This window comes from Drosophila subobscura, chromosome E (genome assembly GCF_008121235.1).
Source record: "Drosophila subobscura isolate 14011-0131.10 chromosome E, UCBerk_Dsub_1.0, whole genome shotgun sequence".
Lineage (NCBI taxonomy): Eukaryota > Metazoa > Arthropoda > Insecta > Diptera > Drosophilidae > Drosophila > Drosophila subobscura.
In genome coordinates, this window is record NC_048531.1 from 16,685,270 (window position 1) to 16,711,278 (window position 26,009).

Below are 26,009 nucleotides of genomic sequence, written 5' to 3' on the forward strand. Positions count from 1 at the left end.
GCGCCAGCAGCAGCGGCAGCAGCAGCAGGGTAGGCACAAAAAATGCAAAAGTAAAGGAAACAAACTTCACACACCATAAATCGATTATCATTGCACACCGATACACACATACACATCCATACACAGACACACACACACACACACACACACACATGGGCATTAAATCAAATTGCGCATTTTACGCCTCGTCTGTGGCTTGTGCATAAATTTATTTATCGGCTTGTCCATCGACACTGGCTGCCGTCGCCTTATCGCACACGCATCCACGCCATCGACACACATCCCATCCTCATCATCATCACCATCATCATCATCGTGGTCGTGATCGTCATCGACATGGACATCGACAACGACAGCGACACGGACATTGCGTATACGCCGTGTGCCCATGCCCGCGATCTGTTTCTGTGGCTGTGTGTCTCTGTCTGTGCATGCATAAAATGTATAACAAAATTGTCATTAGCGTAAAGCATTTGTTAAGCACTCACAGATCAAGCGATAAGTCAGCGAGGAGTTGGGGGTACGACTCCAGAGCAGAGCCAAGAGCCAAGAGCTTCCCTCTTCCTCGCTGGGGGGACAGTGCCCCAATGCTGACTGACCAACCAACCAACCAACCATCCATCCATCCATCAACGCCATCGTCTTTAGCTGGGAGAGAACACGCGCTGACAATCAATGGCGACAAGCGAAGCTGCCTGAAACGAGTCCGGTTGGGCGATGTGGCTCTGGCTCTGGATGAGAGGTGTGGATGAGGTGCGATGCAATGAGGTGCGGCGATGTGTGGTGCTGATGTGGAGGCATGGTTTGGTCCGGGTCCAACTATTTCACACCTTCGCCTTCGCAATGGCCAGGGTCTGTCCGTCTAGTGATCCAGCTCTTTGGATCTTTGGCTTTTTTTGGCTTAGACAACGACGATGATGGCAGCGGCATCCGAGACCAACTCATGGTGTAAAATGCCTGCATGATTGGCATTGCTTGCTGTATCTTCGCTCACTGTGTGTCTCTGTGTCCATGTCCGTGGCTCGTCGCCGTCGCCGTCGTCGTCGTCAGCTTATTGACAATGCGTCAGGCGTTTGCTCCGCTGGCGGTGGTCAGCTTTGATGACTCCAGATACAGCCAGAGAGCTGCAAGCTGAAGCTGAAGCTGAAGCTGGAACTGACGCTGTAGCTGTAGCTGATGCCTGAAGTCTACAGCTGCAGTGGTCTAAAAACTAGTTGCGTTGACATACCAATTAACTTGACAAATACATAATTGGTAGTAAAAACAATTAAATGTTGGACGTTTTTTTGTTGTCTTGAGCTGGCTACCGCCTTTTGATCAAGAACTCCATCCGTGGCATGCCCCCAACACACACGACACACGACTCTGATCGACCATTTCGCTGTCAGCTTATGAGTCTCAGAAATTCATTTAAATTTATCTAGTTGTCAGCGTTTTTCTGCCAGGCTCTAAGATATTTACACAATTTGCTCATAAAAAACAAATCAACAAACGAAAAAAATAAACTACACACAAGCACAGTGGGTGCGAAGGAGACAGCGACAGGGAGAGAGAGAGAGAGAGAGATGAAGTGGGAGCGGGCACAAACGGCAGCCACTAACGAAGCGCCGCCAACGTCTTGGCGATGCTGTTTGCTGATTTTTGTTGTGGGCAGCCCTCGCTGCTGAAACGATACCCTAAGGTTCGTTGGGGCATTATGGCATACAGGAAATATTGGGCATAAAAGAGCATAAAGAAGTTCCATTTTGGAGAGATTTTTGCTGGGCTCTAGCAGTTCTTCTATCAACTTCCCAATACTGCCTCAAAATGCAACCCAAAGGGCATTTCATCTTCGCCATTTCCCGCTCCAAATTATTTCTCCCAGTGCCTCCTTTTTTTTTTGGCTCTGTGCCTCTCTTTGGCAGGTGCAGTTTGCATTTGCCGCTGCCTGCCGCTGCCGCTGCTGCTGCTGTTGTTGCTCATTAGCTTTTTTCTCGCTGCTGCCACAAAGTCTACGTCTGTTACCATTTTGGGCTCTCTGGGAATCAGGCGCTGGATTAGCCAGGCAAACAGGCAGCAGGCCACAGGCAGGTAATGTAAGGTAAGGCATGGCATGGCAGCCGCCAAAAGGAAAATCCAAATGCCTTTGCCTTTGCCTTTGCTCTGCTCTGTGTGTGCAGTGTGCAGTGTGGGAAAACTTTTATTTCAAGGTTCAAAAGACGCCCGCAGAGTGTGAAAAATGGCTAAAAACAAAACGTTGCAGCTGTGGCTTTGGCTGTGGCTGTAACTTTAGCTGTGCAATTGCAGAGGGTATATAAATGGGGGATTTTCGTATAACTAGCGGCGACTGCCCCCACGGCGTATGCGCAATGCCATAAATTCAATGTGACTCGCGGTGGTGGCCCAAAACCGATTCAATCCGTTGCGGTCAAAGCCTCAAACTTGGTCAAATGATGTGGCGGTGGCAACACCAACAGCCACAGCAACAGCCACAGCAACAGCCACAGCAAGAGGCAAACGTTTCATGTGTGAAAATTGCAGAATTCATCCCAGAAATTGCGAATGGAGAATTACACACACGGATACGCCGTGTGCGCCACCGCTCGTGTGCGCCATGTTGTTTCATAATTATAAGTTAAATACGACAGTTTTATATAAAAATCAAAAAATCAACTAGTAAATCAAATGTAAGCGAGTGAGCGCGCGCCTGGCAATTAAGTGGCCAGCAAACGTAACACACGATGGTGCTGCTGCTGGCTGCTGGCTGCTGGTGCGCTTGGCCAAGCACGTCGCCATCGACAGCAGCGCGAGAGAGAGAGAGAGGGAGAGCGGAGAGCGTTAGCTCTCGGGACTGGGGACCGGGGACCGGGGACCCAGCCAAGCTGCAGCCAAGCGAACTGTCAATTATAACCAATCGCACACCAAGTGCACATTAAACCCTATCAACTGTTTCTGTAATTTATTGTTTGGCTTGGGGTATTTTTTCTCTCTGCCCTGGCCTGGGTTCGGGTTCTTCTTGTTTCCACAGCTTGCAACTGGCAGTGCGAGATCCGCATTGCACTGACAGCACAGTGGGTCAAGGGCGGGCGGGTTTCAGACACTAATGAGCTCTGGAAGTGGCAGGGGGCAACAAGTCATAGAAGTCCGATAAATTCGCGTACAAAAATCAAAGGAAACTGAAACATCTGCTTTAAAGATGTTGCCATTTGTTCTGCTCCAACTTTAACACCCAAAACGGATGGCAGAAACACATGCAAAGCGCTTCCAGTGTGCTTAGACTTGCGACGATCTCTTCTCATCATAATTATTGCTGCAACGTGGCAGGGATCTGCGATCTAGTGATCTGGAGAGCGCGGCTTGGAGGCGATCCAATCTGGTTAGCTGTGCAGAGGCAATCTGGGAGGTAGCCAGCCAGCGTAAATCTGGCAGAGTCAAATGAGCAGTTTATGGCCAGATACGCAACGCAACGCGACGACGACGACGACGACGACGACGACCATTTGAAGACGCGCCAAAGGAGCCTGCGAGAGATGGAGGAGATGCCCGTGCCTGTCTATATGGCATCGCCATCGCCACTCGGGGGCAACATTCACTTTTTTTATTGCACCACTTTGGCAATAGGCACAAGTGTGATTTCGAATCTCTGGGTCGCCTGTTGCCTGCACCGCCTGATGGTTGCCACAGTTGAACCGTTGCACCGTTGTTGCTGCTGCTGCTGCTGCTGCTAAATTGGCAGAAATATGAAGTCAGCGTGTGCATTTTGGTAAAAGCGGTGATTACACACACACACACACACACACCGAGACATAGGGAAGGAAACATTCACTGGCACTGGGCGAATGGAATGGCCGTTTGGGGAGACGAGAAAATATATGACAAGACAGCGGAGAGTTGCCACATAATGCGCATTAGCATACAGCCCGTACAGTCCATACAGTTTAGAGCGGACTCTGGCCGTAGCTCCAGCCATAAGCCACTACCGGCTACCCATCCAGCCCACCACCCTGCCCTTGCCACCTTCCTCTTTCCCTGCCATTTCCAGGCAATTGCAAATGGGCCACAGAAACAGAAACAGAAACAGAAAGACTCAACCAAAGGCTACAACTGCACTGTGGGCTGACGTTGATGGCCAGTTCAATTAAATGCCATCAATTTTAATAACGCGCTCGGACCTGGGCTCGGACATGGTGGGACCTGGTCTGGGCCAAGTTAACGGAGCTCAACCTGAAGCCCCTCTTTTGGTTGTGTGTTTGCTACCTTGGGCGACCTGTAGCTTGGGCTGCCTGGGTGCTGGGGAAACAAAACGCTTGCTGGCATGGAAATTACAAATGCATCAACAGAGCGGCAGAGAGAGAGAGAGAGAGAGCGGGAGAGCGGGAGAGACCTGCCTGGTACACATGTGTAGACAGTCGCAACGCACTCGAAGCACTTGAGGCTAAGAAACAAGCAGCAGACCAACTTCACTTCACAGCCAAAGCAAAGGCAGCGGGAACACAGACAGGGAGGAGGAGGGGGAGGAGGCACAGATCTCTGGTCAGCTCCGACTGGGTCTTGTGGCCCTCGGTCATATATAGTTGCAGGCTTGACAAAGCACTTAAGCCTGGGTCACTTGTACAGTTCGCCTTTTTCCTCGTTTTTCTTGCTTTCTTTCATTTCGCTGCTTTGTCTTAGCTCAGACGTCAGAGACGTCGGCGGGGGGGCAGCAGCAAGTGAAAATTGAATGTGCTAAGCAGGTAAAACCAGGAGGGGTGAGGGCTGCTGATGATGGGACGGGGGGGTTTATAAGAATAAATTAGAAATACCACTCACCCTGCAGCTTATAATTTCGCAAAGATTTCACACACTTCAAGTCACATTAGCCACGAGGCGAGTGGGGAGAGAAGAGCAGCTGAAAATGCAAGAAAATTGATCGTAAATCAAAGGGTATTCGGTTCTTATGAGTCTAAGTTTACGTGAGCGAGAGAGAGAGCGCCAAAACGGCAGCTTAATGAGCAACAAATAATGTTACAAATTCCACTTATATTTACTTACATTTACGCGCAAGGTTAGGCACATTTTTAAGCACTAGTTTGGCCATAATCATAGTTGGGGTCAACGACAAACTCCTCCCTTGCAAACGCACTCAACCAGCAATGCAACAGCAGAGTCTCAGATGTTAATATTTCAACCAGCAATTTGATCTGCCCAGACCTTCGTGGCAATGATCGATACAGCTCAATGGCGACTATCAATTATCGATTACCTAAGGCTGCTCCAACCAAAAGCAAACAAACATTAAGCATCACTGGAGAGTGAACAAAGGCAAAAACCAACTAAGGAGCAGAGTAAGAAGCAAATGCTGGCCCGGTTGTGCGGCGACCCAAGACAAGTGGCCACCAAGTGGCAAAGTGGAGTGCAGCCCAGAAGCGAGAATTGAGCAAACTTTTATATGACTTTGGTCGCCGCGGCACAGCACCCTTCCGAGGAGGCAGTCAAAAAGTGGCAGAGGCAGAGGGAAGGCTGGCAGCAGCTGCTGCCGCAATTGATGTTGATGTCGCGGGCGCCAAAATCGACACACTTGTCCCGAGTCTGGGGTCTGGGGTGCCACAGTGCAACTGCAACTGCGACTGCAACTGGCAGGCGCAACTGGCAGTCGTCGTCTGGTTGAAGTACAGGTTAAATGGATCACGACTGCACGGATTCGCTGTCCGTCGGTCCGTCCTGGCTGTCTGTCGGCCATAAAATACGCGACATGCAAACGTTTTTGATGCAATGAGGCGGCCAAACGAAATTAGGAAATGGTGTACAAAAAAAGAAACAAACTCCTAACTGACAAGGCAAAGTGTTCCACACGGAGAGTATGGCTGATCCTCAGTGGGCATAGACCTGGCCCGGGCATCCCGTTCAGTTGGAGTCAGTCGTTCAGTCGATGGTTCATTTACGAGTCTCATTAGGCATTTGCGGCCATAAAGTTGCTCTCCCGCCGCCAGAGCCACCAACCATTTTGGCCATTTTGTTAACCGAATCTCAATTGGTTTTCTTTCCCATTTCCCACCCCACCCCTCCCTCCCTCTCCATTCTTCATTGCAGCGAGCACTTCGCATGGGAGCAGCGGCAGCAGTGGCAGTGGCAGCGGCAGCTGTAAATCCTCATCGACCACCAAAGCAGTCCACGGCAGCAGCAGCAGCAGCATCAACTACAGCAATGGCAAACAGACTGGATCATTCTCATCCGCGTCCAGCTATGCGGCCGGTGCCTCGGCTGGTGCTGGTGCTGGTGCTGGTGCTGGTGCCTCGTCGTTGGGGGCCTTTGGCCGTCAGCAGCAGCAGCCCACTCAGCAACAACTTTATGCCTCCGGTGTGTCCAAGTTGCCATTCTCGCCATTCTTTGCCGCGTCGCCATTCTTCTTCACCTACCGCCGGATTAGCGGTGGAGCTGGCGCCGGTGCTGGTGCTGGTGCCGGAAGCGGCAAGCAGGAGGACAACAACAACAGCTGCAGCTACAACAATGGCAGCAGCGGCGGCAGCAGCAGCAACTCATCCTCGCTCATGCAGGACTACGACCGCAAGTTCAGCCTGTTGAGCCTCTTCAAGAATCCCTACAAGTTCAGCGATGGGCAAACGGCGCGAAAGACCTCACCGACGGGCGGCAGTGGCAGCAAGTCGGCGGTGGGTGCCACCGCCTGCTCCTCCTCATCCTCCGCAGCCAGCTGGAAGAGCTACGCGGGCTCGGGGTCACCGCACGCTGCCCTCAATCCGGCCTTTGGTGGCATGGCTCTGGGCGCCACACGCAAGGACAACAGCAGCTTCAGCGGCATCAATTTTGGCAGCGGAGCATCCTCCTTTGCTCGGTCCACCTGCTCCGATGCGACGGCCAATGGCGGCGGCTACAATGATCTCTCCAAGAACCGCAAGGTACACAAATGCGACACCGAGGGCTGCGACAAGGTCTACACCAAAAGTTCGCACCTCAAGGCGCACAAGCGAACGCATACGGGTGAGTGGCGAAGGGAATGGGCTCCCGATTCTCTTGCTGATTCTGTGCAACATTTTGCAGGTGAGAAGCCGTATGTGTGCACCTGGGAGGGCTGCATCTGGCGCTTTGCCCGCTCCGATGAGCTGACCCGACACTACCGCAAGCACACGGGCGTGAAGCCCTTCCGCTGTCAGCTGTGCACGCGGAGCTTCAGCCGCTCCGACCATCTGTCGCTGCACATGCGCCGCCACTGAGCAGCAAGGAGGAGAGGACTGTGAGGACTGTGACTGCCGATCTGGCCATACATACACAAACATATCTACATATCCATATAGACGCCGAGAATACTCATCGAAGATGCTGACTACTCGCTCCTGACTACTCGTATTTATATTTTTCCCATTCATTGTTCACTCATTGAGACCAGATTTTTCACATATATTAACCTAAGTAATTGCCTAAGTAGCTCAATTTAGTGTTAGGCGGGCTCAAAGCCTCAATCTACTTATAGGGTATCCATAGTGCTAGAGCTGAAGAATTTGTAAAATTCGTTCACACATTTCGCGGACAAACAAAACCCCCAGAGACAATTGCCTTCAGAAGCCAAGTTACGAATGGATTTAAACAAAACCTACTAATCGTACGTTAAACATTACATACTCGTAGCAGTTATCCACATAGTATACAGTTTATATACATACAATATACTTATGTTTGTAGTACAGTTAGTTTTCTTTGGATTGGTGCTAGCAACTTGCGTGTATATAATATACATTCATACATTTACATTTCTACTTTGTTAAGACACATTTTAACTAATTTTAGATGCAATTTTTATTGGTTATTAAGTAGAAAATTTTATACGAAAACGACACAAAAGAGGCACAACAAAAACCAGAAGAAACAGCAGAAGGAGAAGGAGAAGCCAAGCAAAGCAAAGCAAAGCAATATTATAATTTATATAAATAGAAATTCTCTCATTTATAGGCTACATTCTACATTTTGTACTATACGCATATGATATACCATAGTAAAAACTCTGAGGTGGATAGCTAATGGTGGATGGACGGGTGGTGCAGATGCAGGAATCTGCAGTCCCCCGTTGAATAAATCTACTCCACATTCCTTTACACACTTATTATTAGATTGAAGAACGCTTCTCTTTGCATCAACTTTTGTATATCTTTTCGACACTCTACACTTCTAAGCCTAGACTTATTGAACGCACTGTATTCCCTGCCGAAAAGCAGCAGCATGCTGCATGCTGCATGCCGCATGCCGCATACCCAACTGTCATCATGGATTTAGCTCCACACACGCACACACAAAAGCAAAACAAATTGTATTATTTTTTGTAATAAAAGAAAAGCAAATACGTTCTTGTTTTTTTTTTCATTTTGTGTCGTACCCATATGCAGACATACGGCGGACACTGTGCTCATTACGGGGGTCTGTGGCCAAATCCGTTGTGGATTTTCATTTGAATGAAAAATCAATTGAGCTCACAATGGGGCTATGGCCGTGGCTTCCTCCTCCTACTCCGCCAACTACTACACTGATCCGATCCGGTGGCGGCGGCTCCCCAAAGATGTGTGGCAAGTTGTCAGCGACTACTGCTGCTGCTGCTGCTGCTGCTGCTGGGGCCTTTGTGTGCGGCGTGGCACGCACTCCCCGGCAATTGTCCAGGGGAGCATTGTCGATGTCGTCGTCGTCGTCGTTTGTCGTTTGTCGTCGACTGTGCAACGCAGAGCCGCAGAGCATTGCGCGCGTTGTTTGCAATAATAAAGATGACAAATTTCTCGTCATTTGTAATTTCAATGCGAAACGGGGCAGGGAGCTGGACTGTAGCTGTAGCAACTACCCGTCAGTAGCCAAGACTGGCTAAAGCTGAAGCCTCAGAGCTGGCTAATACGCATAACTGGTTGCTCCAGCGACAGCAGGGAGCGCGAGCGCAATGGAGCTTCCAGCCAAGATCGGGATTGGATGACACCTGCAGCGGAAATCAGTGCATGAATAACGCTTTCGGTCATTAAGGCACAATTGTGAAATATTACGTTTACGCCAGGCCAATTTATTAATCAATTAATAACCAAATACATGGATACAGACATGCATAAATATATGCACGTACATCCAAGCAGACAGTAGCCAAACGGCTGCCGATCGGCTGGTGCTTGGGCCTGGGCTCTGCCGTCACCGCATTTAGCATAAAGGTTAGACAAATATAACCGACCGGTTTTTTGGGTTAATTAATATGCCTTGGGTCAGGTCAATATTGCGTCGAGGCTGCCCACTGCCCACTGGCCACTGGCACCATCACTGAAAGGGAGGAGTAGCGGCTGTAGATCCGAGGATGGTCAGCGATAATGGTCGTTAGGCTGGGGAGAGGTCAGGTTTAATGACCCAAACGGGATGCAAATGAGTAAAAGTAAATAAAGTGAGAAGTTGCGTTAATTAAGACTGATCGACGTGATGAATGCCCTGCAGCTCTGCCAGCTGGCAATTGGTTTGTGTGAGCTAAAGCAAGGGGGATTCACTTCTACAAAGGCAAGAAATGAATGAAAATCAAAGCCTCCATGGATCCGCATATACCCAACCCAACACACATGGAATGTATCCACGCAATACATTTGGATAGACATTCAAATTCACAGCACAACTCATTAAAAACCAATAAAGTCGCTGGCCGAGGCTTTGGCAAACGAACAAAAATCTCTGCTCAGTCCATCAATGAGTCGGCCAGATCGGGGTGGGCAGCCGTAGCTGAAGGATCGTGCATAGAGGAGTCGCTGCTGCTGCTGCTGCTGCTGTCGGCAGCTGTCCATCACACAGAAGAGTGCTCCAATAACCAAATCGAAGAGCGTCCAAGTCCAAGTCCGAATCCGAGCCCCGCTGTCCGCGATGCCCAGCCGAAATTGAAGGAGTTTCAAGTCTGAGGATTGCCGTTTTTTAGAGTCTGCGGCACACATGGAGTCCGAGCTTGAGAGTCTACAGCCACATCCACAGCGGCATCGACATCCATTTTTAATTTATTGTTATGCCTTTCTGCTGCCGCTGCATCTTGCCGCTGTTTCTGTTGCAGTTGCAGTTGCAGTTGCTGGCTGCCGCTGCCACTGCCGCTGCTGCTGCTGGTCGTCAGGTCATGTGCAATTTATGAAACGGCTTTGCATTGGCCGCGGCCTGATTTTTGAGACACATTTGGATGACTGTCGCAACGGAGTCGGCAGAGGTAGGCTGCGGGTCTCTGAGGCTGCGGCTGCTGCCGCTCTGTGGCTTCTGTCCATTTGATTTGTGATCGATTGTGTGTCGTTAGTTTGCGACATGGGGCATGAAATCTTTGACACCTAACGGTAAACAGACGGACGACGGACGACGACAGACGGCACTGTGCCTCAGAGAGCGGGACCTCGGTTCGGATCACAGCAGTGGGTGCCCCATCCACACAGCCCCTTTCATCCTTGTCCTCGGCATCAAATTGGAACGAATGGAAGGAGCCGCTTCGCTTCGCGTCGCGTCGCGTCGCACTGCAAGTTGTCAGCGGACCAAAGTGTTTGGCAGTTTTGCCATTTATTTTACAGGTGAGTGAGCATAATGGACAGCGGCCCGTCTCTTGCAACTTGGCCCGTTGCAAGCAGATAGATGGGGCCAAGCGGCTGCTGCCTGCCTGCCTGCCACTGTTGCCAATGCGGTACATGCTGTGCGCTTTGGCTCAATTAAAAATGGAATCGTCTATAGAGGAGGTCGCTCGTACGCTGCTCGCTCGAACGCTCGGTCGCCTCATTTGACAATTGCCGCATCCCAAATAGAGGCAAATAGCCATACGAGTGCGCGTACCCTCGCTGTGGCAGCCACCACATCTAGCAGCTAGCATCTAGCAGCTAGCATCCAGCATCGCCCATCTAGCAGCCATGTGCCATCTCTCTCTCTCTCTCTCCTATCTGGCTGTCGCTCATGCTAGTACCATGTTTAATTTTGTTAAGCAAAAATGCTGGAAATTAAAATTCCCATCACACCATAAAACCCATAAATCATCTTTTATCTAAGCGAGTCTATCGGCGCATGCGAGCGCGCGCCAACTTCGGTTCGGTTCGGGGCTCGGGTTCGTTCAGGAAAAACCACAGCAAAAACAAAGAACCCATAGAAAAGCCTTCACTGCGTGTATGTGTGTGTGTGTGCGTGTGTGTGTGTGTGTGTGTGGAAAATGATGCTGCTGCCGGGACACATTGGGGGAACCTGCTTGCGCCTCTCCTGCCTTAATGAGAATTTAATATTTTTCAATAAAAATTTGTAAAAGGCGCGTTAGCTGCTTGTCCAGGACTCCGCTTAGGAGCAGGGGCAGGCAGCCGAGGCGGTGTTTTGGCCATGTGTGTCTTGGCTATTAACGCACTTTGTCTGCGGCCAATGGCCATGGCCAAGACTGGGGCCACGACTCTGCCTTGATTGTTGCTGCAGTGGCGTCGTCACCGATACTTGCCCCATGCCAGCATTGAGCCTGGTTTGTGTTGCCTGTTTGCTACCCCATCGCATAGATTTTGGCCACGTCTTTGGGCCATCGTGGGGCCTTCCTCTGTTTGTTTTCTTTATTGCCTCGAGTTGTTATTGTCTTCTCTGGGGTCTTCTGGCTTCTTTCTTTGGCCTAGACTTTAACGCGGCTCTCTGCTTCCAATTCATATCACAAATCGAAGTCTTGTTTCGATCTCTGCCTCAATCCCTGCTCTCCTGCTCCAGTCTCTGGCTGGGTCCCTGCCCGAAACCCTTCCTTCTTCTGTCACAATTTTCTTTGGCCTTAAAGCGCACATTGCATACACAATTGCCAGCTGAAGTTCAACTTGAAAGCAAAACCAGCAGCAGCAGCAGCAGCGGCAGCAGCAGCAAAGAAGGGCAACAAGGGGCAGGCGAGTCCAAGCCGGGACTCGGCCAAAAGTGTCAATTGTCAGTGGCTGTCGCCGTTTAGCCGGGTTGGCTGGGTCGCGTTGAGTCGGCCCTCTGGGTCTGCGTCTGCTTCTGCGTCTGCGGCTGGGCCTTAACCCAGCCCATCGTTGGCGGCGCGTGCAGACGGTGAGCCTGTTTTAATATGCCAACAATGACAATCAACTGTCACCTCTGGTGCGCCACATGTCTAGACTCTAGACGGAGACGGAGACTGCCACAGCGAGTGCGGCCAAAAGAAATTGCATGCAACCTGAGCAGCGGGTTGAGCGCTGATTGCAGCTACAACAAATAAATATGTCATTTGGCTCATTATAAAGATAGCAAAAGACTCTCTCTGTCTCTGGCCAGAACTTGCTACGTGCAACGAGCAGCATGCAGCATGCTGCATATGCGCCCCCAGAGCTGCCGCTGCCGCTGCTGCTGCTCCGTCACATTTAAACGTTTAATGATAATTTATGAATGTTGTTGTTTTTTATTGCAACAACAATGCCGTAAACCAATAAATCTTAAGGATCACATAAATCTTGGCGCTAACTGAGACGGCGGCAGCAGCGGTGGCAGCAGCAGCAGCAGCAGCAACGAGAGCAACTTGTACTTGCAACTTGCCACAAGCTGAGGCAAACCGTTGACCAATTGGCCAAAGCCTTTATACCCTAATAACCGAATGCCGCAATTAACAGAAAGAACTGCATGGAGCAGGGGTAAGTGCCCTCGAGACACCCTTCACTATGCTGGAAAATGAGCGGAGATCCGGCGGATATAACCGTATATTTTGCAGCTTTTAGGGGGGGTTTTAGGTGTGAACTAAAACTAAAGATGGAAGAATGGATCTGGTAGATGGAAATGTACATTTCACAGCATAAAAGTGGTTTATTTCTAATGCTTTTCGCATGCAAACTCATTCCCAATTAGCATGCAACTTTCCCACGCCAAGGAACCAGAGCACGGGGAGGCATCTGCAGTCGGGGTTACCCCATTGCGCTGAAGGATATAGACAATAATTTGGTTCACTTGATCAAACGGCGGGAGTCGCACTATTGACAGCTGCAAAACCTTGACGTGGCCGGAGCTCTGGTGGCGAGGTGCGTGATCTGATGTGTGCAGCGGTGCAGCGGTGCAGCGGTGCGCAGTGCAGCGAGCGCCGCAAAAGTGATGCAGTGGTGGTGCTTGCATCCCCCCATGGTGCCACCGGGTTTTGTGGCCTCTTCTAATGTGTTAATAGGAGCAGGGGATGGGGCACACCGAACTGCCACAGAGATTGCTCAATTGTTTTTGCTTTTTAGAAAGGAAAGACCTCTCTGCGGTGTAGGCTAATTTTTTGTGGTGGTTCCTGTTGTGGCGGCTGCCACTGCCACTGTTGCTGCCGCTGCTGCTGCTGCTGCCATTGGATTTAATTTAATTTTTGTGCTTTTCATGCTTCGTTAACATATTTTGCTTATAAGGATTTCCCGCGAGCAGCAAAAAGAAATCACAACTGATCAGTGAACATGCCGCCGGTGCGGCTGTGTGCGGCTGTGTGCCTGTGGCAGCGGCTTCATTGTTGCTGCAGGTGCATGTTGCCTCAACAATGCCATAAATTGTGACATTGCTTTTTGCTCACCCTCTCCCTCGCTCTCTCTCTCTCTCTCTACCTCTCTCTGTGTATCCACCCTCCTTCATCCACTGAGAGAGAGATAGCAAGAGAGAGAGACTATGGCAAAAACTTCAACCTGGCTAATTCTTTTTTTGTAGTCCAGACATCAGCAGGCCAACAGCAGGGGCAGAGCAGAGCAAAAAAAAAGAGCTTAGAACGAGTTTTGGCATTTACGACTCACTCTGGGATCTCTTTACCTCTCCCCCTCCCCCATGGAACTCTCTGTCTCTGTCGGTGGCTGCCACAAGAGCCACAGTAGCCACAGCCACCGCCACCGCCACCGCCAGTGCTGTCGATACTTTTTTTGTTGTTGCTATTTGTTCTCCTCCTTGGATCGGATCTTGTCGCTTGCCGCTTGCCGCATTATGTTGCTGCTTAATTGGTTATAAATTAATTAAACGTCGATTAATAATCCGGCTTCTTGTCAGTTAAAACCACCGTCCAGCTCGGCGCTCGCTTGGTAGTAGGTTCTGGGCTTGGGAACAAGAACACATTGCTGCTGGCTGCAACAATAAGCCAAGCTAAGCGTCTCGGACACACACACACACACACACTCACATTGCCACGTGATGAGATGGCAATAATGAACTTGTTGTTGTCGCTAACATTTGCTGCCATGGCCTGAACTTTGTGTAGAAGCCAGAACAGCAGCAGCTCCCCAACAAGAACTCATTAATGGCACTACACACACAGAGCCGAAGCTGAAGCTGAAGCGAAGCTGGAACTGGACCCAACGTTAGAGGTAGACCCCAAGGTAGACCTAGGCCCCGGGTATCAATGACCATTTGGGCGTTCGGTTCGGCTCCCCGTTCGGCCACTGCTGTCAGCCGCTTGTCAACGCCAGAGAGACAGACGGTGCCGCCGCCGTTGAGGAGGATGGCGGACCACAGACGAAAGGCGAAAGGTTATGGGTTAAGGTCAAAAGTTAGCAGCGAAATATGAGAGTATCCCATTGGGTAATTGGATAATTCATTGATTCCACAGCTAAAGTGTGGGTAAATGTGTGGACGGAAAGAATTAAAATATTTAATAGTAAATAAATAAATAATAAACGGTCTAAAAACTTCTCACTTTCACACCCGGTACTCAATCATGTGTATCATACTCTTCGAGTGCCGGGTGTAAAAACAGTAAGAGTAAAGATTTCTGCGCTCTCTTACCGTTTGATAGCATTATTTGCTGCTCCTACCCCGCGCTCCTAAAAAGTTGACGATATTGCGGTTACGACGGAAGAATAATCGGAAATTTAAGACAACGAAAACGCGCGAAGATTTTCGAAAAACCGATTTACGAAACGAAACGAAATCACACTTGCACTTTTCAATAAGAGCATATTTTTTGGGTAAATTAATATAAGGTGAGCCATAATAGGACTGAAACACCAACAAGAGAGAGAGCGAGACAGAGACCTCACCTCAACATGAAATGAGAAACTTGGTACGAGAGAGCGTACTCGCTCCTTTCTTATTGCTTTTCTCCTCTTCTTCACATTGGGTATTGAAGTGGGAAAGGGACACAGCTAGCGACTTCTTTTCCATTTTTTGCACACACAAACACACGTACACACATTGCCAGAGGTCTCGTGACCGAAAAAAAAAAATATTTCTGCATAGAATAATATGCTTAAGCACATAATGTACATCAAATCTAGTTTTCACTTTCACTTATTGCATAATTTTGCCTCTGCTGCTCTGCTCTGCATTTGGGCTGCCATTTCGGCGCCGGCCGCCGCCACTTTTGATCAGGAACTTTTTCTTTAAATTGTAGCACCACTTCACTGCATTGCACTACTTCAGTGCGCGACAATTTTCCCGTAGTATTTTCCATTAATTTCCCGATTTTCGCGACCCGACACGCGGAGCTGACTTAAACCGCGCGCTTTGTCCGTCCGAAAAATTAAAAGTGAGAGCGGCGCAGATTTCAATGCGTAGGTGGCTTGGTTTCTAGAACATTCCCTGCTCTCTTTCTTATGCTCTCTCATTTGACTTTTGTCTTCTTTCTCTCCTACTCCAAGAGAGTGTGCGTTCCACGAGTGACCACTAGCTAATGCAACGGTGAATGGCGGAAGGGGAAAGAGCGAAGAGGAAGTAGCGCAAAAACGAAAGTTCTTTTGTGGAAGGGACAGCAAAATCAGAAAAGGGAAAAGGTAAAAGAGGGGGAAGAGAGAGGAAACCAAAGTATGTAGATGTGTTTTGCGCACATCAGTTCGACACAATCTCAACAAATACCCCTTAACTCTGCGAGTGCCGGGTATAAAAAACCAAAACAAATTAATTATTCAGTGAACAAATCTAAACACGAACGGGGTAACTTTTATGGTAGCTGCACCACAAAACGAATGGCAAATGAATAATTTGCGCATTGTAAGGCGAATCATGGCATCTAAATAAATAATTAATGAAGTTATTCATTGGACAATTTGTTAAAAATCTTGTTGAATAAAATGGGGGAAAATTGCTATTATAATGGTAAAGAATAATGAAATAAGAGCATTTTATTTGGGTTTTCGCGATAGCTTATGCTCTGCGCAAATAAATCTTATCCTCGTGATATTTACTACCCATTTGTAGGGGTACTTTCCTTTAACTTTCGATTCGGCAAAGTTCTTTGAAGGGCTCAATTCTGCTAAGTCGTTACGGATGGTGCTTCGGTGGTTTGGGCACCCCAAATCTTTCAATTCGTTTCCCCAATTTGTGTTTTTGGCGTCTGCTTTATGCAGTTTGTTGTCGTTTCGCTACTACAATTTGATGATTCATCTGCTGATCTATCAGTTGCCTCCCACTATTTCTACTACATTCTACTCCTTGTCTCTATCGTATTCCCCCTTCAGCTTCATTCTATTCTGTTCCCCCGCAGGCACTCTCTAATCGGACAAATATTTGATTTGATTTCCCATACAGACTGAGACAGACAGAGCGACTACGCTAGAGTGAGAGAGCATGCAAATATTTACACCAAATATTTGTTGTTGTTGTAGTTTCAACACTTCTCTCTCCTCTCCAGCATCCAACATCCACATCCACTTAAAGCGACATCCAAGTGATGCCTTTTGTTGATCGAGTGCTTGCTACGCACTTCATTCTCTCTTGCCCCGCACCCCTTGGGCTGCCCCCTTCATCTGACCATCTCTTTCGCGCTCCATCAGGGCATCTCTTTCTGCCACATGGCCAGCAAGCAAGGCAGCGAACGGTGAACTGCTACAGATACGAGACACCACTCGTAGTATTCCAATGCTACTTTAACGCTCACGAAAATCATTTCTGGGTCTTCGTTTTTTTGTATCTTCGGATATTTGTTGGATATTTGTTGGTTGGGCAGTGGCGAGGCGATTAAATCACGGTCCAGCCCCAAATAAAAGAAGGCCACCGTAGATCTCGGTGTATCTGGGGCTGGGGTTTGGTTCGTCTTTTCGGTGTGTAGGCATCTCTCGAGTGGCGAATGCCTGAATGCCTCTTCAGGTGATTGTTTGGCCCCATAGACGGGGTCGCATAATGATCCAGAAATCGTTACGTTCTCACGTTTAGCGCCCCGTCCGATCCCCAGTTTCGGACCAGGCCAACAAGTGCCTGCTGGCCACCACACACACACTTACACACACGCCACACCATTGCGGGACTGCTGTAAAACGTCAAAATATACGAGCACAGTGCGATTTAAACTGTCAACGCGGCCGTAAACATTGCCAGTTGCCAGCGGTAGAGTCGTCGGAGCGGAGTCTGGAGTCTTTTCCAAAACTGGAACTATTCAGAGCTGATGCAGAGTGGCCAACAGGCAGGCAGGCTGGCTACTTGTTACCTCAAATTTGCTTATGAGCAAAAGCCCGAAACAGGCACGAACTCCCCTCCAACTTGGAGAGTCCAAGTCCAAGTCGAAGTAGAAGTCGTCGAAGTCTTAGCCTCCGTTTCGGCCTGCTCTAATGTGGCTCGTAAATCCTGGGCCAACAGAGGTTTGGGGTCCCCCCGTTTTGGCCTGATGAATGTTGTGATGCGGCCGAGGCGGCACTTGGCCAGATTTACGCCCCGCAATTAACGTTCTAATCGCCGCAATTTGTTACCAGCAAAACCTCTCGAAGCAGATAGATAATCAGCATCAACAACCTACAAGTCAATTCCGAGTGTCAACCGTTTCTGATATCACTAATGATGAGCAGACTTGGTATATCATTTGATTTGAGCTACGAAATGATCAATGGAACGAGTATTTCCATCTTACTATAGGCTATTGTCGTAGATAGTCAAAGAATCAGCAGCTGTACTGAGATTGTGGAGCATAGGAAGCAGCAAGGAAGTTCTTAAGGAAATATTTTGGTGCTGATCTTTCATTAGTTAATTGCTATGCATGTAATATAATTAAAGACTTGAAACCATTACCAGCTACCACCCACGCACCACCCACCACAAGTCTGGTGTAAATATGTTCAATTTACTTACATTCTACACGTGTACACTGGCGTTCCCAGGCGGAGTTTAGTAGTCCTTAAATACAATTTCCACACTGGCGCCTCAACCGGATAGATATAGTTTGCTTTCATACACGCCAGCTCTAGTCAGTTAGCGCCTCAAATAATGTTCAGCTCTTGTCAGGTTGCGCCTGCAATGCATAAAATGTTATCGTTGAAGTCACATCTCGTGCAATATTCAAAATATTTACTTTATTTAGCATAGCAAACTTTGGTCAATTAAGTAAAGCTTTACACCGTTTATCACAAGACTCCTGGGCATGGCAGGCGGAAGACTATTTCAGGCACCCGATTTGGCATTGACTGTGAGCTGCTTGAAGTCACGATCGCTCAACAGCTGCCATTTGTAGCCCAAAATGTGGGAGATCTCCCGCTCCACGGACTCGTAGGAGCGCGAGTTGCGCCGCAGCCAGGCATGGAACTCATTGCTCCATTCCGGATGCCGTGGCCAGTCGCAGCGTAGAATCACCGCGAAGCGTCTCACATTCAAGTGTCGCAGATTCTTGGCCGTTCGCGCAATCAGCAGCAGCGTCGCCGTCGAGACCTTCTCCCGTATGGTCTGTGGAGGAGAATGAGTTACCAAAGAGCAATGAGGATGTGAACACTCACCAGAGTGTCCAAATTGAAGCACTGACGGCACATCAGCACCAGCAGGCTGTCGATGCGATTGTGGAACGGCTTGGGGCTGGAGAAGCGCGGCAGCAGCTCGTGCCCGTAGACAGCCAGCGTGTTCTTGTAGTGATCGATCATGCGAACGAGCAGATCCGCCCTCACCCGTGCCTGTGGCGCCCAGTAGGTGATGCTGTGCACCGGCGCCTCTGGCTGCAGCACCACCTCCCCGTCCACGAGATTCTCCAGCCGCAGGTGCACGCGCATTCTCGGATTTGTCGCCTTTAGGCTGCGCCAAGCCTTGACGCCACAGGCGCTGATGGTCAGGTGATTCGGCGTGTAGCAGTTCTGCAGCAAGTACAGATGCCGCAGCTTTGTATCGGCCAGCAGCGACAGCACATCGTCGTCTATGTTTTGTGGAGAAATGGTGAGCACCTGCGAAGGGAAAGGAGTGTGCATTTTAGTGCCAGAAAAGTACATAGGAGAGTGCAGCAAGCCACCTGCAGATTGAGAAACAATCCCACATGCATGATGGGACAGTGTGTGGTGGTGACATTCACCAGATTGAGCACCCGCATCTTGGTGCAGCAGCTGCAGACGACCTCGTCCAGCAGGTGATTCGCCTCGAAGCGTTCCAGCACAAAGTCCACCAGCTTCAGCGTGTGCAGATCCGTCAAACGCAGCATCAGCTCCTTCAGACCCTTCAGCAGTTGTCCCCCAGTGCCAAAGAGCTTGATGCCCTCCGGATCGTTGGGCTGTGACATGTTGCAGGGAAAATGATAGACCAGCGAACGTATGCGACGGCCCATGCCCACAAGCTGCGGCTCGGCGTTCACTTCGTTGCCCTGAAAAGTTAACGAAAGGATTAGGGCAAAGTCTAGCAAACGCTTGATCGCTCTTCCCGCTCACTTTGTCCATGCTCCAGGAGAGCATTGTCATAAACTGGTAAATATTGTTGAAGCTATGCCACGGTCGAAACTCGATGCCGCGCAGGTGTCGGCCAATTCTCGACAGGCAGTTCTGCGTGCGCATGTGATCGAGGCAGTACTGCCAGCCGGAGTAGTAGTTGTATTTCGGGCGCGTCAGCGTGCGATCATCGACCACGAAGTTGTTCCAAACTGTTGGCAAATAGAACGCCCGATGCCATTGACGGCAGACCTTGAAGGGAGCAGAAAGGAGTTGGTAGTCTTTGGGCTGTGCGGGTGGGATTCGGAGTCTACTCACCAGACCCGCATAGTAGCGCTCTTTGGGCGAGAGATAGGTAAAGATTTCCTCGAGTATCAAGTCGGGCAGGTGGCACCACTTCGATTCGGGGCAGCTTTCATTGTTGTCATTGTCCTCATCGACGTCTATGTAGCAGGCTGCAGGCATAATTATTTAATAATTATTTTGATAACTTGAAGGGGTGTGTAATATTACCCTTTTCGTTTTCATCAATCTTCCAGCCAGCTTTTTGCATCACATCCAGCTGCGTGCTGCCCTTGCGTGCTGCCAGACTCATTGCAAAGGACATGGCGTTTCCCCAACAATATTTATTTGCTTTCAACTATTTATTGTCAAACAACACAGCAGCAGGCCACAGATCACAGATCACTATATGTACTCTAATTTTGAATACTTTTTTGGCACAGGCCTGCTCGTTTTGGCTTCTTCTTATTTTGTTTCGTGGCGTTTATTTTTATATAGTTTAGAGAGCGGTGTCGTCGTCGTCGTCGTCGTTGTCGCGACCATCCGCAGCAGCTTGCGTCGTCGCGCCTGGCCAGCGACTGTCTCCCGATTACTCGTAGAACATAGATCGCGACTCTTGCACACAATATCAAATCTGCTGCTGCTGCTGTTGCGTCTATTTTCGAAGACTGAAACAAACTGTTTTCATTTCTATGTAATTTTCGAAATTCAATTGCCAAAGTTTTTGGCTTTTCCTTTCCCTATTTTCGCTCTCATTTATTTTGGTTAATATTTTTGTGTTGATTCTCGGACGTTGCGTTCGGTGCGGCGATATGGCGATATGGCAACAGTTGTGTTTTGTTTTCATTCTTTTCATTCTCCTTTCGATTTGTGTTTTATAATTAGACGCCGGCATTTTGGGCAAGGTCTTAGGGCCCAGCGTTGACGGAACTGGGGCAACTTGTTGATGTTGCCACTGCTGCTGCTTGAGCTGTTGAGGTGTAAATGTATAAATAAACGTTTTGGTTTCTTTTGCTTTGATTTGTTTTGATTACTTACAGCAGAGTCCATCGATACATTGCCTTGTTGGTTGTTAAATTTCGAGTGAAATTTCCTTTCATTTGCAGTCAATGTTGCTATAATCTGCAATCTCTACTCCTTCCACCGGTCCCTAATCTTGTTGTTGTTTTGCTCGCTGCATTCCATCTTGGGCAGCAGCTGGCCGTGGCCTTTGTGTCGCTTTGACGACGCCATGTTCCCGCTTTGAATTCCATGCGCTGCAACGGAAGAAGAACATTTTGTTGTTGTATTACTTTTTCAATTAGCTGAAACAGCTGCTCCTGCTGATAAGCTCTCAGCAAAGAGCATAAAAACGTAGAGGAGTCTTGCCTTAGCCTTTCCCTTCGCTGCAATTTTCGCTTTGCCTTTGCATACTTTTGGGAGTAAATGTGAAATTCTTTTGGCATGCAGCAGAACGTACGCACACGCTGAGCACATTTACGGCAAATTATGGAACCACTTGACCAATTAAAGTGCAGTTTATGATTCCACAGAAATGCTCGTGCAGTTTGAATTAACTCGAAATAATGCAGTTCCAGGGAATGTCTGCATATGCCACTCAATCCTTGCCATCTTGCAGCTCACAGCCTTCCCAGGAATCGCCATCTTTGCTCCTTGCGTTGACAGAATTTCAATTAAAGCCCCGTATATTTGTCTTTTTAATTGAAAAGTGAGCCAAGGGAGGTAAATGCTGAGCAATGCCAAGGTGTACAGGCTCAGTGATGATGATCTGTGAGTCGTACGATTGCGTTGCCTTCTGGCCTTTGGCTTTCGTTGCTTTAATTAAACTTGAATCAAATCAAGCGTAAACTCAATGAAACTGCCATAAAATCGTGGAATCCCAAGGCGGTACAGGCAGCTCCTCAGGTTTATTACAAAATCGCGGGCAAATTTATGCGAAAGCGATTAAAGGCGCATTAAATTCTATTTCTGATGGACAGACTCCCTATAGCTTACTTTTCTACCAGACAGGAGATGGCTCCTTGCTAAATAATAAAGCAACGTTTCGCCTAAAAGCATTCCGTGATCACTTCGAATTGACTTTAGCAGGCCATCCCAGCCGCGTGTGTGTCTGTCTTCACACGTATATTTTGTGCGCTTAAAGGCTTTTGATCCTAATGCTTACGGCCCGTTTTATGCCGCTAATGTGCCATTTTGCAAATGGTCATAAAAATGCCATTAATGCCGTTGCTAAGGCAGCGTGTCAAATGGAAATCAAAGCCAAAGCTTGAAGCATCGATGGCTTTTCATCACTTTTCCCAGAGTCAGAAATGGCGAATTTTTCAAGGGAAGCCTCGATAGTTTATTGGTCGCTGAATAGTTGAAAAGTATTTCACGCCTGAGCACTTTTACCTAAACTTTCCCAAGAATATATTTCAGTTTATCCGCACAATTTATTGAGCCCATTTATTATCACTCTTTTCCTGCTCATTGTCTACGTTTCTTGCCCTTCTTTTTTGCTACAATTTTAAGCGTTTTTAGCTGTAATTTTCTTTCGCTACTGCCTCCGTTTCAACTGAATTCTGCTACTCTAACTACGTGAAAACAATGGCTTTGGTGTAAAAGTTAGCTTAAACTGCCATTAAAAGTTGGCACGATTATGAGAACCAACAAAATTAAGGGCTTTTTTCTCACAGTCCCTACAGTTGCTGGTAATGTTAGGGAGCTTTTTCCTCCCACAGTTCCTGCAACTGCTGGGGCTGAAATAGAGTTTCTGGCAATTTATAGCGCCACATATTTCCGGCTACACGCTCGCAGCGACACTCTCCCGGCTACCAAATAATAAATGGGAATGGGAATGGGAGCAGGCAGCAGGCAGCAGGCAGCAAAATAACGAAATGGACGCATAAAATTGGCAGCCAGCAAATTACAAATCAAGCCAATGGGACGCCAAAAGCAATTGCCCGCCAGACAGCTATGCGCTCCGAATTGGATAGGGGCCAATGGGGATGCTCAAGTGAAAGTGGAGACTGCAGTGGAGTGGAGTGGAGGGAGAAAACTTTCCAATGCGCGTAAATTTGTGTTGGTTTCATGATCCAAACGGTGAGTGAGTAATCGGCACAGCGTACAATCTTGTAGATTATATTTCATTATTGTAAGCGAAAGATCCTTGAGCTGCTGTTAACCAACTCCTGCATGCAGTCTCTATGCTGCAAAAGAAAAACATCAACTATACGCTCTGCCAGCGAACTCAAATCTGTTGCTTAAGCTCACACAAGAAAGTTGTTCGTGACTGGGTCTCGTCTCACATTTCGCTGGCAAGTAAGTTTCCATTTGTTGGGCGAAAATATTTTGACAGTATTGCATGGTGCTGCACAATACGTTAACGGAATAGAGCACAGAACACAGAGCACAGAGCACTCACCTGCTACCCACTTGCCCTCCTGCCGACTTGCACAAGTTTTTGTTTGATAGTGCAGTCACGCCATACAGCCCTTGAGGCAGTTTGCGCTGCGAAAACAAAGAACCAAACCGAGAACAACAGGAACTTGCTCGAAATAAATGGAATAATTAGTCAGCGAAACAATGAACCAAAACACAGCTCAACTCAACTCAACTCCAAGCAAAAGTTGTGAATGAAAAAGGGGGGAAGGAACACACGCAACGGAACAGCTGCAGCAGCCAGTCGGACTCTCCCCCCACTCAGCCTTCCAAGTATTTCTACAAAATTGGCAAACATTTGTATCTATTTATTTCCAGTTTTAAGTTGTTCTTCTCACTTTAAGCAAAGCTTTTCAATGCACCCCCAATGGAATCAGCAACGAATGACCAGCAGAACGCAAAGGATAGCAACATATTCTGTACAGTCAAGAACGAGTGTTGCTGTGTTGATTGGATATTTGTGGGTGGGCCACGGCAACGTGGGTGTTGGCCACTGACGAAGTGGCCATCCATTGATTTTCGCTCAATTGGCGCCGTTGTCTATCGGTCCACAGCCCACACAAAAAAAAAAAAAACAGCTGCCGTGATGAGGCGAAAGCACACCAAAAATATTACATTCGATTTGAGCGAGTGTTTCGTGTTGCCTTTTTTTTTGTTGGCCATAATTCATTTGGAGGAAATTTCAGCCGTCCTGAAGGGAGAGACAGCATTCCTTCAGCTGCTGCTGCTACTGCTGATCATCAATGTCCGGTGTGGCGTGGCGTGGCGTGGGCGTTCTCGCCCATTATTATGTTATTTACATTTATTGTTGATTCATAATAAATTGCTAAGCATTGACTAACGAGCGCATATTGTGGCCGAAAGGCCAAAGTGCCGGATCCAATCGCAGGCACACCTTTGGCAGGACGTAGGCGCAGCTCACTTAATTATGTACGAGAATCCTTTCCTTCAAATCAAAACTGATTAGAGTGTTTAAGGTAGAGATTGTGAATATGTTATTCCCTTCCGCTGAATTTTCCTTTAGCTAATCGAGCGTTAATTGGGAGAGAGAGCATTCAGTGGTCGCCTGTCTGGCACTTTCCTGCTGACACACTGATTTATGAGCTCCGTATAAAGATATAAATCATGCTTGGGTAGCGTTCATTATGCCTGCTGCTGGAAGGAATCCGCTTCAAGGAGCCTCGGTCAGCGCCTACTCCTGGCAGAGGCCTCCTGGCCAGCGCCTCCAACGATGATAGACAAAATGTTGTACGTTTCTGTAATAAATGGCATCGACACCAAAAGCCACACAAATTGCTAATTATAATTATTTTACCTTCCACCTAAAAGAGATCGCCAGCGCCACTTGAGTTAACTTTTAGGGCTCTCACTTAAGGTGTGCGCGGGGGGGGAATTCATTTGTTATTTCTGTTGTTTATCGCATTTTTTTTTTGTCACTCCACCGTAATAATGTTGTCGCAAATAATGGACAGGGAAAATGCCAACAAAAAAAAAACAAATCGCTGCAAGCATTTTTTTCGTGTGTTGGCGGCCACTCGACTGGAACAAGTAAGAAAAAAATAGTAATGAAAGTGACCCAAAACTAGTGGCTCTTCGGGATATCTGCGAACTGAATGCCAAAACAAATGGAACGCAGAAGCACGAGTAATGTGTCTGTGGTTTGTCTGCAGTTTACTCATCCTCATCCACCATGCCCCTCACCTATCCACAGTTCCCTCTCCCTCTCCCTCTCCGTCTCCGTGTCCGTGTCCGTCTTCGTCCCTAATCGGCATTACGCTTACAAATTCAATTGAAGCTGCCTGCCCGAATTGTTTATTGCTTGGCCATTTTCGGTGCCGAATTTCCTAGCATGCCAATTGATTGTGGGAGCGTGGGAGCGTGGGAGGTACACACAATCAATTTTTCCAAATCGTTTGGCAGACAACACGCATTAAGCTGTCAAATGGACACACAGCCATGGCTACGGCTACGGCTACGGCTACCATCATTCATCATTCGAGACGATGCCAAATCAAATCAAGTCTTGAGTTTGGAGCGAAGCCAATAAAGCGCATTGCTATTGCTCGTTGACAACTATTGGGTAATGCTTTGGCTTGTTTTGCTTCGAAAATAGCCCCGAACAAATCCATTAAAGTGGCAAATCCTTTTGCATAGTTTACTTGTCAGCAGAGTCACATTGATTAATGTCCTGATTAGGCTGCGCCACTTACGTTGCGGAACGACACATGGCGTACGTACGTTTTCCCCACTTCTGGAAGCCAAGTTACACGCATCAGCGGCCTGTCATCGCCGTGCAGTACGTGAGCTCCCTGCTCCCACATCCTTTAACCCCATTCACGTCATCTTGTGTGGCACGGCTGCTCTTTGGCAGACTGGCAGACTGGCAGTTACCATTAGTGTCTCAACACCTCGCTGCATGGGCCATCGAAGCCATCCTTCCTTCGTGGCTGCTCTTTTTGTCAGCCCAATTGCGCTTGGCCTTCCCTTCTGATCGAGTGCACTCAATTTCTTGCAACTGAAACAGACGTCTGACTGGCAGACACTGTGCACATTTCTATGGCTCGAATGTTCATCTCGAAGAAATTCACCCACGTCGTCGTCCTGCAATCTTCTGGCACACATAAATATGTACAAATGCTGCAATTTTTTGCTGTTTTTGCATGCAATTACCTGCCTAGAAGCTGCCTGGCACTCGTGCATGGAAAACTCTATGAACTGCAGCGGCATGCATTCCCCTTATGCATTCCTGCATGCCCCAAAAGCATGCAGCATGTGCCCCGCCAGGACAGGAAAACGCGTTAAAAATGTGCACAAATATTGAAAAGTGCATAAATT

The 26,009-nt window shown here is 48.3% G+C and overlaps 2 protein-coding genes across 3 annotated transcripts in view; one reads left to right on the plus strand and one right to left on the minus strand.

Annotated features, from left to right (window-relative positions):
* The window catches only part of LOC117890651 (Krueppel-like factor luna), a 31,808-nt gene extending 23,994 nt beyond the window's left edge, over positions 1-7,814 (plus strand). Inside the window, exons 4-5 of the mRNA XM_034795605.1 lie at positions 6,049-6,954; positions 7,015-7,814. Of these exons, the coding sequence (XP_034651496.1) occupies positions 6,049-6,954; positions 7,015-7,187 (1,079 nt within the window). The 3' untranslated portion in view covers positions 7,188-7,814. The remainder of the gene's footprint in view (positions 1-6,048; positions 6,955-7,014) is intronic.
* Positions 1,355-20,320, minus strand: LOC117890649 (F-box only protein 39). Of its 2 annotated transcripts, XM_034795602.1 has the most exons (8): positions 19,986-20,319; positions 19,791-19,927; positions 19,476-19,724; positions 19,067-19,411; positions 18,567-19,001; positions 18,234-18,516; positions 16,300-16,306; positions 1,355-1,365 (listed from the first exon to the last, which is right to left on the minus strand). In XM_034795602.1, the coding sequence occupies exons 1-6, from the start codon at positions 20,077-20,079 to the stop codon at positions 18,238-18,240; spliced, it is 1,539 nt and encodes a 512-aa protein (XP_034651493.1). In that variant the 5' UTR covers positions 20,080-20,319; the 3' UTR covers positions 1,355-1,365; positions 16,300-16,306; positions 18,234-18,237. The 2 variants fall into 2 exon arrangements, with proteins under 2 accessions (XP_034651493.1, XP_034651492.1); XM_034795601.1 differs by lacking the exons at positions 1,355-1,365; positions 16,300-16,306 and having other exon boundaries at positions 18,135-18,516; positions 19,986-20,320.
* Between the last annotated feature and the right edge of the window lie 5,689 nt (positions 20,321-26,009).